We start from the raw sequence: 14202 nt of genomic DNA on the forward strand, positions 1-14202 counted from the left end.
ACAATATTGGGAAAGGAATTCAGTACGAGACTAGTGACACGTGCAATACGGTATAGTTGTAATAATGAGTGACATTAATCCACACATAGATAACAAAATCAACAACAATACTGAGGAGGAGAAATTCCTACAGAGTATATGGCAGTATTTTCTGAACTTTGATAAACCAACAAGGGAGCAGGCATTCCGAGGCTGGGTGTTGAGTAGTGAGAATTGATTAATTAGTAATCTTGCTGAGACTTCATAACCTTTATATGGTAGAACTCTTCATTAAAATGGAGAGTAACATGGTCAATTCTGATAGAAGGACCTTGAAAATAATTTAGGGAAACTATGTGAAGGTATAAGGGAGAGGAGCATATTCTATTGACAGTGGATTGGAATGGGTATATATTTGAAGATCACATGGATAACAACTTCCTTAACTAGCAACATTACCTCACCTCCTTTTACTTTCAGCCAATCCTTCCTAAATATTGAATAGCTCTGGATTTTCAGATCCCATCCTTCGTTCCCCTATAGTCACATTCTCCATAATCCCAATTATATCAAACATCTATTCATGTGATTAATTCACCTATGTGCCAAGCATCAAGACGAGAATGCTTTAGGCTTGTCTTTTTAACATTACTAGTCTAATTAGCATTATTTTTTACTGTAAACCCATTTGTTTTTTACCCTTGATTTCTCTGGGCATTATATTTCTTTCTCCCTTTTACTCCCCTTCCTCTGTCTTCTTATCCTCAACATTTTAGTTTGAACTCTCCCCAACAGCATTGCCAAACACTCCCCCAAAGACAACACTTGCAATCCTGCCCATGCAGCCTGTATAAGTTGCACTGATCTCACCAACACCAGTACAAGTTCCATTTTCCTAGGAAACTGAATCTCACCTTTATAGCATTCTTTTAGCCATTTTTTTTACCTTCTGTTTCTGTTCTGACTTGCATGTGGCACTGCAGTAATCTAAGATTACTAACTTTCAATTCCTATTTTTAACTTACTTCCTAACTCAACTTGCATGATTTCATCCCAATTTTAAAAACTTTTGCTGTTCACCCTTTCCCCTATGATGGTGTGTAGATGCTCCAAGGCATACTTGAGTTTAGAACCAAAAAAGCAATATTCTATCCCAGAGTCCCATTCCTGACTGCAGAAATGCCTGTGTTCCCTTTACAATTAAATGTTCTACTCCCTGCATCAATCCAACTCTTATACCTCCACTCCTGTGCAGAACACCCCTTGATGCCACGATCTCTGCTACTGATGCATTCCACTGCCAGGGACAAAGGAAGCACCTGCAATTTCTTACATATAACAGGAAGAATATGCTATGGGTTGGAGATCTCCTGCAATGACTTAGCATTCAAATAATAGAGTCTACAAATTATATCTGAGCCTAATTTACTATCAAAATTCCTCCATGCAATCATAGGATCAAGTCTGGGGGCTCTTTTCCTGCTTGGTTAAACATATTTGGAACCTGCAACTAAGTGGTTATACAGTTAAAATATACATGATTCTGAGGGAACTTAATAAGGTAGATGCTGAGAGGTTGCTTCCCCATTGAGGGGAATTCTAGAAAGTATAGCTTCAGGAGCTGTATGGGAGTGGGGTAATTGGCTGGTTGAGCGGTGTCGCAACAACAACTTTGCACTCAATGTAGTAAGAGTTAATTGTAGAATTCAGAGAGGGAAAGGCAGGAGAACACACTCTAGTTCTCATCGAGGGGTCAGCAATGGAAACTTCAGGTTCAGATAGATATCAACATCTCTGACGATTTATATTGATGCACTGAAGAAGGTACATCGGTAGCCAGTTTTCATTAAATGTTAGGAAATTTGTTATGTCAGCAAAGACTACAGCAAATTTCTACAGATGTACCATGGAAGGTTTCTGATATGGAGGTACCACTGCACAGGATCAGAAAAAAAATTGAACCCAGCTACATCATGGACTCTAACTCCGGACCACTGACATCTTCAAAAGGTGATGCCCCAAGAAGGTGGCATCCATCATGAAGGATCTTTGCCATCCAGGATGTGCCCTCTTCTCATTATTACCAGCAGTTAGAAGGTATCTGAAGACACACACTTAATGTTTTCGGAACAGCTTCTTCCCCTTCTTCACCACCGCATTTTTTTTAAAAACAGTCCACGAACCCATGAACACAACCTCACCATTTTATTTGCACTACTTATTTATTTTTTTAACATTTCTTATGCAACCTTTTTATGTTCTGCACTGTATTGCTGTCATAAGACAAAAAAAAATTACAATGTACATCAGTGGTAATAAACAGGATTCGGATTTGGAGTAGGGAGAAGTTTGGAGAAGTTTGGAGAAGTTTGGAGAAGTTTTTCTTGTACAAAGGTGAGATAAGGCTCTCAAGATTCATTCTGCTACACAATAAACAGGATAGGAACACACAGTAAGAGCTTCAGGTCCAGTCTCAGTGACAATAAAAATAAAAATACGAAATAATGTGGCTGAGCTTATAGTGCAGCTAGAAATTAGCAGGTATGACGTTGTGGGCATTACAGATTTGCAGTTGAAATAACATCGCAGCTGGGAGCTTACATCCAAGGACAGACATCCTCTCAAAAAGTCCAATCACAAACAAGAGAAAACCTGCAGATGCTGGAAATCTAAGCAACACACAGAAAATGCTGGAGGAACCCAGCAGGCCAGGCAGCATCTACGGAAAAGAGTAAATGGATGTTGTGGCTCTGTTGGTAAAAAATGATATCATATCCTTAGGAAGAAGTAACATAGGATCAGAAGATGTCAAAATTCAAAGTCCAAAGTAAATCTATCAAAGTACGTAAATGTGACCACATACTACCCTGAAATTCATTTTCTCTTGTGCATTCACAGTAAACACAAAGAAATACGTTAGAATCAATGAAAAATTTACAGCACATATCAGGCCCTTTGGCCCATAATGTTGTGCCGACCATGTAACCTACTCTAGATACTGCCTAGAATTTCCCTAGCGCATAGCCCTCTAGTTTTCTAAGCTCCGTGTACCTATCTAAGAAGCTCTTAGAAGACTCCATTGTATCTGCCTCCACCACCATCACTGGCAGTGCATTCCATGCACCCAGCACTCTCTGTGTGGAAAAACTTACCCGACACCCCCTCAGTACCTATTTCCAAGCACCTTAAAACTATGCCCCCTAATATTAGCCATTTCAGCCTGGGAAAAAGCCTCTGGCTATCCACACAATCAATGCCCCTAATCATCTTATACACCTCTATCAGGTCACCTCTTATCCTCCGTCACTTCAAGGAGAAAAGGCCAAGTACACTCAACCTATTCTCATAAGGTACACCCTCCAATCCAGGAAACATTTTGTAAATCTTCTCTGCACTCTCACTATAGTATCCACATCCTTCCTGTAGTGAGGTGACCAGAACTGAACACAGTACTCCAAGTGGGTTTGACCAAGGTTTTATATAGTTGTAACATTACCTCATGGCTCTTGAGCTCAATCCCATGGTTGATGAAGGTCAACACACCATACACCTTCTTAACAACACTGTCAACCTGTGCAGCAGCTTCGAGTGTCCTATTGACACAGACCCCAAGATCTCTCAGATCCTCCACACTGCCAAGAGTCTTACCATTTATATCATACTGCCTTCAAATTGGACCACAAAATGAACCACTTCACACTTATCAGGGTTGAACTCCACATGCCATTTTTCAGCACAGCTCTGCATCCTATCAATGTCCTGCTGTAACCTCTGACAACCCTCCAGACAATCAACACCCCCAACCTTTGAGTCATCAACAAACTTACTAACCCACCCTCCTACCTCTTCATCCAGGTCATTTATAGAAATCACAAAGAGGAGGGGTCCCAGAACAGATCCCTGCGGAACACCATTGGTCATCAACCTCCATGCAGAATACAAATCATCTACAACCACCCTTCTGTGAGCAAGCTAATTCTGGATCCACAAAGCAAGGTCTCCTTATCAAATGCCTTACTGAAATCCATACACACTACATCCACTACTCTACCTTCATCAATGTGCTTTATTACTTCCTCAAAGAATTCAATCAGGCTCGTAAGGCATGACTTACCCTTGACAAAGCCGTGCTAACTATCCCTAATCAGATTATGTCTCTCCAAATGCTCATAAATCCTGCCTCTCAGGATCTTCTCCAACAACTTGCCCACCACTGAAGTCAAACTCACTGGTCTATAATTTCCTGGGTTACCTCTACTCCCTTTCTTGAACAAGGGAACAACATTTGCAACCCTCCAGTACTTCTCCTGTCCCTATTGATGATGCAAAGATCATCGCAAGAAGCTCAGCAATCTCCTTCCTTGCTTCCCACAGTAGTGTGGGGTATATCTCATCCAGTATCGGTGACTTATCTAACAAAGCTTTTCAAAAGCTCCAGCACATCCTCTTTCTTAATGACTATATGCTCAAGCGTTTCAGTCCACTGTAAGTCATCCCCACAAATGCCAAGGTCTTTTTCCCTGGTGAATACTGAAGCAAAGTATTCATTAAGTATCTCTGCTACCTCTTCTGACTCCATGCACGTTTCCATTATTGCACCTGACTGGTGCTGTTCTTATATGGCTCATCCTCTTGCTCTTCACATACTTGTAAAATGCCTAGGGGTTTTCCTTAATCCTGCTCACCAAGGTCTTCTCATGGCCCTTTCTGGCTCTCCTAATTCCATTCTTAAGCTCCTTCCTAGTAACCTTGTAATTTTCTAGAGCTCTAACAGTACCTAGTTTCTTGAGTCTTTCGTAAACTTTTCATTTCTTCTTAACAAGATTTTCTACATACTTTGTACACCATGGTTCTTTAACTCCTTTCTTGCCTCAATGGAACATACCTATGAAGAACTGAATGCAATGTTCCCTGAACATTTGTCACATTTCTGCTGTGTATTTCCTAGAGAACATCTGCTCCCAAGTTCCTGCCTAATAGCATCAAATTTCCCCCACCCCAATTAAATGTTTTCCCAAATTGTCTGCTCCTATCCCTCTCCAGCACTATAGTGAAGGAGATAGAGCTGTGGTCACTACCTCCAAAATGCTCTCCCACCGAGAGATATGATAGCTAATCACGTTCATTTCCCAATACCAGATTAACTCCAGCCTCTCCTCCCATTGGCTTATCCACATATTGCATCAGGAAACCATCCTGAACACACCTAACAAACTCCACCCCATCTAAACCCCTTATGCTAAGGAGATGGCAATCAATATTAGGAAAGCTAAAATCTTTTATCACAACAACCCTATTATTATTGCACCATTCCAGAATCTGCCTCCCTATCAGCTCCTCGATGTCCCTGTTATTATTGGGGGGGGGGGGGGTGGGGGCTATAAAAAACACCCAGTAGAGTTACTGCCCCTTTCCTGATCTGACTTCGATCCCACACTGATTCAGTAGATAATCTCTCCATGCCTTCCTCCTTTTCTGATGCCTTGACGCTATCCCTGATTAGCAATGCCACGCCCCTCCTCTTTTGCCTTCTTTTTGAAACATCTAAAGCCTAGCACACTCAGCAGCCATTCCTGATCCTGAAACATCCAAGTCTATGTAATGTTTACAACATCACAGTTCCACATACAGATCCACGCTCTAACTTCATCTGCCTTGTTTATGGTACTCCTTGCATTAGATACATCTCAAACCATCAGATGAGTGCATCTTTGATCTAATATCTGCCTATCCTTCCTTACAAGCTCCCTACAAGCTGTTGCTGAAAACTTGGGCTCCAACCCTCCCATCCTCTGTATCTTCACTTTAGTTCCCAGCCCCCTGCAAATTTAGTTTAAACCCTCCCCAATAGCATTAGCAAACCTCCCCACAAGGATATTGGTCCCCCTGGGATTCAAGTGCAACTCGTTCTTTTTGTACAGGTCACACCTGAGCCAGAAGTGGTCCCAATGATCCAAAATCTGAATCCCCAACCCCTGCTCCATCAGCCATGCATTTATCCTCCACCTCATTTATTCCTATACTCACTGTCGCATGACACAGGCAGTAATCCCAAGATTACTACCTTTGAGGTCCTGCTTCTCAGTTTCCTTCCTAACTCTCTGTATTCTGCTTTCAGGACTTCCACCCTTTTTCTACCCAAGTCATTGGTATCAATATGTACCACGACCTCTGGCTGCTCACCCTTCCATTTCAGGATATTGTGCATGTACTCAGAAACATCACAAACCCTGGCACCTGGCTACCATCCTCATTTCTTTTTTGAGTCCACAGAATTGCCTCAGGTATTGTAGATTCTGAGGCTCCTGATGGTAGCAGCGAGAAGTGAGCATGTATGGTGCTTTCCTGCAACAGCGCTCCTTATAAATGTGTGTAATGGTGGGGAGAGCTTTATCTATGATAGGCTGTGCTGTATCCACTACTTTTTGTAGGCTTATCTGTTCAAGGGCATTGGTGTTTCCATACCAGGCCCTGTTTCAATCAGTCAGTAAACTATCCACTTTGCATCTATAGAAGTTTGTCAAAGGTTGAGATTACATGCTGTATCTATGCAGACTTCCAGGAACGTTCAGGCTGTTGCTGTCATGCTTTCTTTCTAATGGACAGATCCTCTGAAATGATAATGTGGAAGAATTTAAAGTTGGTCACCCTCTCCACCTCTGATCCCCTGATGAGGACTTGATCATGGGTATCCAGTTTCTGCCTTCTGCAGTCAGCTCTTTGGTTTTGCTGACATTGAGTGAGAGATTGGTGCTTTGGCACCACTCAGCCAGATTTTCAATCACCCCCCTATATGCTGATTTGTCACTGCCTTTGATATGGCCAATAACAGTGAAGTCGTCAGCAATATGGCAATGGAGCTGTGCGTAGCCTCACAGTCGTAAATATAAAGCAAGCTGAGCAGGGGCTAAGCACACAGCCTTGTGATGCACCTGTGCTGATGGTGATTGTGGAGGAGATGTTGCCAATTCAAACTGACTGGGGTCTGTAAGTGAGGAAATCAAGAACCCAGTTGCAAAAGGAGGTATCCTTGTGGGTAGAGTTTAGCAACTGCAAGAATAAAAAGACCAAAATGGGAGTTATACACAGGACTCCGAACAGTAGCCAGGATAAGGAAAACAAATTATAACAAGGGATAGATAAGACATGTAAAGAAGCCAATGTTACAATAGACTTGGGAGATTTAATATGTAGGTAGATTAAGAAAATCAGATTGGTGTTGGATCCCAAGAGGAGTGATGTAGAATGCCCACAAGATGGCTTGTTAGAACAGCTTGTGGATGTGCGCACTAGGGGAAAGGCAATTCTGATTTGGTACTGTGCAATGAACTATATTTGATTAGGGAGTTTAAGGTAAAGGGATCCTGAGGAGACAGTATCATAATATGATAGAATTAATCCTGCAGTTTGAGAGGGAGAAGCTAAAATCGCATATATTGGTATCACAGTTGAATACCGGTAACTACAGAGACATGAAAGAGGAGCTGGCTAAAGTTGATTGAAAGGGGATACTAGCAAGGATGACAGTAGAGCAGCATGGCTAGAGCTTCTGGGATTTTGGAGCTTCTGGGAGTATTTTGCAAGATGCAGAAATGGTTCATCAGATAGAAGCCGCCGCCATTCTAAAGGGAGGATGAGGCAACCATGACTGACAAGGGAGACAAAGACAAAGACAGGACAAAAGCAAGAGACAGCATACAATATAGCAAAATTAATGAGAATTGAGAGGACTGGGAAGCTTTTAAAAACCAACAGAATCAGATTTATTATCACCAGAATGTTGTAAAATTTGTTAACTTAGTGGCAGCAGTACAATGCAATACATAATAATGAAAGAAAGCAAATTACAGTAAGTATATGTATATTAAATAGTTAAATTAAAAATATTGCAAGAACAGAAATAATATAAAAAGTGAGGTATTGTTCACTGCTCATCTCACAAAATTATGAAAAATTAACATGCTCACTCCCCTTTTCAAAAACCAACCGACTTTCTTCTAGCATCACAATTCTTTCTGGTCCTAAAATCATGCTGCATTTCAGCTTCCAACTTAGGGACTCAAACCTACACCCAAATTTTGCAGCCTCTTGTTTATACCTTTCATGTGTTTCTCTCTCTTATCTTCTCTGAGTAAAACCAGGAAGTGAAAAGGCAAGGCTTTCAAGTCTTTTCTTGTCATTGATTTATCAAAAATCCTGCCAATGAGCCCTCCACCTCTCCCAAACTTGCAGCCTCATACTGAGTTGAAAAACACTAACCTCTACAGAAATGAAAATTCTGGGATTCTATAAAGCAATTTTTATCATCAAAAGCAATCTGATTCAGACTTTTTGTCTGATTCTTCTCATTTCACAACATCGCTGTTCTGAGATTTTAATTCTTTAAAAGCTAGATGTAGTTCAACGGCAGCACTTTGAGTACAAGCTAGTGATATTTAGCATCTCTAAACGTGGTGAAACAAAACGTGTCAAAGTGTTTCTCTACACCACCTGGACATGTCACCTTTAAAAACCTGACAGCATTTGGCATAGATCTATCAGACATAATGTTCCCTTTTGTAGATTTTCTCAGAAAGTTTTAACCTTACTCTGGATTCCATACCTGTGTTGCCAGGCTGAGGACCTGTTGGACCAACTCCTGAGTATCTGTAGGCTTCTTTAGAAACAATTTCACAATTGCTGTAAGCAAGGTCAGTTGTACCTGTCCCAGAGATAGGGGTAGGGGAAAATTTCACAAGAGTTATTCCTTACATATTTTTCATTTAGATTTAACCTCTGAATAGGTAGCTGTAAGCCACATGCAGACATTATTTAAAATAAGTTGCCACAGATTTCTTAACTCTATTGCGCTAATTATCTCAAACTCTGAAATGTTACCCTTGATGACTTTTACGATTATTCGCTTAAATTCAACTGGTTACGGTCTGCAGTATTTTGTCTTTGATATTAATTGATCAAAGCTTTAACAGAGAACTCAACTCAATTTTAATTCTCCATGAGATCTCTGTGTTAACTCTATTACCATTTTTCCAATAAAGCTGCAAGTTAAAGATGGGATCAAAGCCCTCAAATGATTGAAGGTGATGTAAGATGACTGGTGGTATTACTGAGGCTTTACAAGACTTTTGTCAGACTACATTTGGAATATCATGTGGAACTTTTGGCCCTGAACTGATGCAAAGATACTAGCCCTTGAAACGGTGCAGCGGAGGCTCACAAGAATAACCGCAGGAACAAAAGGCTCTGATGAGTTTTTGATGACTCTGGGCCTGTACTCAGAAGGATGAGGTGAGGGTGGGTGAGTCCTCATTGAAGCCTACCTAAATGGCCTAGAAAGAGTGGAAATGGAGAGGATGCTTCCCTTAATAAGATCTGAGGCCAGCACCTCAGAATAAAGGGACATCCCTTTAAGGCTAAGATGTGAAGAAATTTCTTCAGCCAGGGAGTGGTGAATCTGTGAAACTCATTGCCATAGTGGGTTGTGAAGGCCAAGTGATTAGGTGTATTTAAGACAGAAATAGATACTTAAAACTGATTGGTAAGGGAGTTAAGGCTTACAGGGAGAAGACGGGTGCATAGGGTTTAAAAAAATCCAGCTATGACTGAATGACAGAGTGGAGTCAACAGGCTAAATGGCTTAATTTTGCTCCTGTATCTGATGATCTAGTAACTAGTTGCACTTCTTTATCACATTTGTCCCCTGGAATTCCCTTTTCTTCAATAAGCTCAAATACAAAGTCCTATATTGAATTCCTGGTCTCTAGCTATACTACAACATCTACTATGTAGATCCAGTAACTAACCTGAGTACTCTCATCATGAAAGCCATCGAGGAAACTTTCTAGAAGTTCATCAGCGTTGTCAATTCTCTCTGCATATTCACCCACAATCCAGATCATAGCTGCCCGGGCATCTGGCTCATCAAGTGAATCCAAGTTCTCACACAAGGTTGCAATGATGCTTTCATATCTGGCAAATCAAAGTTAAGTAATTCTTACATATAAGTTGTTTACCAGTTTTTTAAAAAAAAACATAATTGTGATTTCAATTCCACTGTTTCGTATTTACTATTGCATGCCCATTCTTTCTTGGCCACATTTTGATACTGGAAGACAAGTCTATGATTGGAAGAGTATCTTAATTCCTGGTGGATGTCTTTATTTGACTTATCTATTATGGAATACAATTTGCTATCAAGCTCCACCACATTCTTGTCTACTTGTAAGAGTGTAACTTTTTCTATATAATTGTGTATCTGATAATTCTGAATACACGTAATTAAAAGTTAGCTCTGAGAAATTATATCAAATATGTCAGTTATCACAGGAGTTAGTACTTTGACACAAATATCATTGCTTACAGTAGGCTTAAACGCAACAAGTCATCTGCTAATTTCAAATACTTCTCGTTCTTCCGCTGGGCTTTGTTTTTACCCCAAAAAGTACATTCATTAATAGCATGGAAAATCTAGACATATGCCAGATTGAGAAGACCTCCAGCAAGCTGCCACCAAATTGCTGTTAGACACTGTCATAAAGATATCCATAACATCTACTATAATCCACTTGCAAATTTCCTTTCTCTCTACTTACTTGTTGGGATATTTACGAAAGATATCCCTTATGACCACAATAGCCTCCTGGACGACATAATTGACTTTGGTTTGGATGAGATCAAGCAGCGTACTGACACAGCGTTCGGCAGATTGCTAGGATGTGAGCAGAATGCTTATTAGAACTGAAATTTAAGCAATGAACCCAACAGCTCCATTAATCAGACCACCCATTATAATTCAATTGCTTGTCGAAGAGCATTTTAGAAAGTGTATTTTATTTTAGGGAAAAGCATTGAAAACATTTTAATATTCAGCAGTGCTCTCTTGACTACCTTTTGACTTACCAGCCAGCATGATAAAACTTGGTGGTACTTGGTGTTCAAGGCAAGAGAATATCACACAAAGAGAGGAAAGGCATTGTCTATGTTGGCCACAGTGGTCCAACCACTTGCCAGTATTCAAGGAATAGTTGCTTGAGTGAAGCTTTGAAGTTGCATTGGACCTGCTGTCAACATTAATTAGCATCCTCAGAGAAGGAGTGGGCATAGAAATATCACAAAAGCTAAACATATTGTGAAAAAGAAAGCTTTAAGTTGTGTCATTAGTTAAGCTATGATGAGAAAAACATCGGAGAGAAATCTGAGTAAAAAGAAAAATGCTGAAGAAACTCAGCTATTCAAGTGTGAAAAAGGAAACGAGTTCACATTTCAGGTTGAAGACCTTTTATCTTAACTGTTTTTGTTTCAGATTCCACTATCTGCCATTTTATTTATTTTTGATTCCTGATCTTCTGATGGCTGATTAGCAGTTAAAAGTTAAGATTCAACTGACAGGATCTCATAGACCACATGAAGCTATAACAATGAACTACTCACATTAAACCTCAAAACAGCCATTGACACCATTACAAAAGAATCAGAGTCAAATTGTTTGAACATTCTCTCTCCAAAATGTGGCACTGACTTTTGTAGAAACAGTTACCTGTTAAATCTTGGAATTCAGTTGGATTTCAATCATGTTAAAAGTGACTAACAATGCATCATCAAGAAATTCACAGGTGCTCAATCTTGCCTCAAAATATATAGCTTAGGAATTTGTTATCAACTGCGAAAATTGCAACTTCTCACTGAACTAGCAAGAAGTTCTCCAGGAGGAGGTAGGGACAAGCAGTGCATGTCTGTGAGTGTGACTTTAAATTTTAAAGGCTCATTGGAGCCCAGCTGTCAGATCATCAAGCTGGCAGTCCATCCAATCACAAAAAAAGGTCACAAAATCATTAAACCGTAGTTCTACAACAGTGTACATACCTCTACTTTGATGGCACAACGGCCAATGGCACGGACTGCTTTGCGAACAAAATCAACGTCAACTTCAGTGGCATATTCCTTCAGCTCTGCTAGGACCTGAAATGAACACAAATCTTTGTTTAAAAATTACATCCAAATTTTCTCAAATTTCCCTACATAACTGACATTGCGATCTCCACATTCCCTGCAAACCCCGCTGAGCATTTCCATACTTCACCCCACTTCCAGTGAAGTGCAGCAAAATTGCAGCTGAGCACCTAAAATTATTCTCCAAAGATGGTCAGTACATCTATTTTTTAACAGATGCTTTTAACATATCAAGCTAGTTTTAATCACACCCAATGACTTTATTGAAAGCAACAAGCAAATAACAAGAAGGATCTGCATCATCCAACTTTTGTATTAAATAAAATCATCCTGGAATTAAAGATTTGTTACACCAATGTGCTGTCCGTTCATGGCTTTATTACATGAATCAACTACTTACCTGCTCAAACATTCAGTTATTGCTCTTTTGTTATATGTGAAAAACAACATTATTTAAACTTTATAAGCATTTTCAGAATCAGGGCAGGTTTAATATCACTTGTACATGTTATGATTTATTGTTGCAGAAGCAGTAGATTACAATACATAATAAAAAATCCACTGAAACCATCCAGCACAGAGAACAGGGTGCAAGATGCAGGCAGGGACAGCATACACAAAACGACACAACCAAGTTGCAGGAATTGTGTACAGGAACATCTGCGTGAGTATGAATTGAACACTCCCAAATTCCAATAGGAAACACCCAAGAATGTAGTGGAAAATGACAGAGCTAAGATCTGGAGGGATTTCCAAATATAGACTGGTAAGCAGGTACTGGCCAACCAACTAGACACAGTAATATTGGACAAGGAAAAGAAGAAACCAATTGTAATAGATGTGGAAATCCCAAATGACAGTAACAGCAGGAAGGAAAAATATGAGAAACCAGAGAAATACCAGGGCTTGAAAGAGCAGATGGAAGGGATGTGGAAGGTTAAAGTCAAAGTAATTCCAGTGGTGACAGGAGCACTTGGAACTGTAACACCAGGACTGGGAGAACAACGTCTGAGATCTCGGTCCAGAAGAGCACACTTAGGAAAAGCAAAGATACTGAGCTGAACCCTCAAGCTCCCAGGCCTCTGGTAGAGGACCTAAGATCGAGGGAAAAATACACATTCACACCACCCATTAGAGGTGAGAAAAAAACATTAAAAATATATACACACATATGTGTGTGTTGTGTGTATTAAATTCACTAAGTAATGCAAAAAGAGAGCAAAAAAAGAAAAAAAAATCAAGGTAGTCCATTCAGAAAGGTGATGGTGGAGGGGAAGAAGCTGTTGCTAAAATGCTGAATATGTGTCTTCAAACTTCTCTACCTCTCCCTTGATGGTAGCAATGAGAAAAAGCCATGACTTTTGTGATGAGCATCCTCAATGAGGCAAAGACCTTTTGAAGATGTCCTCGATGCTGGGAAGGCTGGTGCCCATGATGGAACTTGCAACCTTCTGCAGCTTTTTCCAATCCTGTGCAATGGCCCTTCCATACTAGAGACTGATGCAACCAGTTAAAATGTTCTCCAAAGTACATGTGTAGAAATTTGAGAGTTTTTCAAACCTCTAATGAAATATAGCTGCTACCATGCCTTCTTTGTAATTGCATCAATATGTTGGCCCCGGATAGACCTTCAGAGATAATTACACCTAGGAACTTGAAACTGCTAACCCTTTTCACAGCTGATTTCTTGATGGTGTGTGTTTCCTAAAAATCCACAATCAATTTCTTGATCTTAACGACATTTAATGCAAGCTTGTTGTTTCGACAGCACTCAACCAGCTAACCTATCTCACTCCTGTACGCCTCCCCTTCAGCATCTGAAATTCTGCCAACAGTTGTGTAATCAGCAAATTTATAGACGGCGTTTGAGCTGTGCTTAGCCACATAGCCGTGGATGTAGAGCAGGGGATCCCAACCTATTTTATGCCATAGAGCCTCACTATTAACCGAGGGTCCATAGACTCCAGATTGGGAACCCCTGATTTAGAGTAGACAGCAAAAAGCCCTTTCCTAGTTTCCCTTGGCCAAGGTTCTGCCAAGAATTACCCTACTTGATGGTGTGAGGAAATTTCTCCTGTCTACTTCCAAAACCCTTAAAAGTACAGCCCCGGATTCCACTCTTGTTAAAAATGTACTGGTAATGTTCCTTGTCAGTCACTATCAACACTGAAAAGAGTAAGGATCAGGGTGCACAAACTGTTGTCCTGATTAGTTCATTACCCTTGGGTATCAAATTCCTAATGAGAAAAGCTTTACCTATCTACAGATAAGTAA

At 40.3% G+C, this 14202-nt stretch overlaps 1 protein-coding gene across 3 annotated transcripts in view; it reads right to left on the reverse strand.

The window, feature by feature from the left end:
- The window catches only part of ap2b1 (adaptor related protein complex 2 subunit beta 1), a 283798-nt gene that overhangs the window by 174125 nt on the left and 95471 nt on the right, over positions 1 to 14202 (reverse strand). For all 3 annotated transcript variants that reach the window (XM_073053794.1, XM_073053796.1, XM_073053795.1), the window contains exons 9-12: positions 11842 to 11937; positions 10572 to 10687; positions 9783 to 9948; positions 8582 to 8680 (exon numbers count right to left, since the gene is read on the reverse strand). In XM_073053794.1, the coding sequence (XP_072909895.1) occupies positions 8582 to 8680; positions 9783 to 9948; positions 10572 to 10687; positions 11842 to 11937 (477 nt within the window). The remainder of the gene's footprint in view (positions 1 to 8581; positions 8681 to 9782; positions 9949 to 10571; positions 10688 to 11841; positions 11938 to 14202) is intronic.

This window comes from Hemitrygon akajei, chromosome 8, assembly GCF_048418815.1.
Source record: "Hemitrygon akajei chromosome 8, sHemAka1.3, whole genome shotgun sequence".
NCBI classification, from domain to species: Eukaryota; Metazoa; Chordata; class Chondrichthyes; order Myliobatiformes; family Dasyatidae; genus Hemitrygon; species Hemitrygon akajei.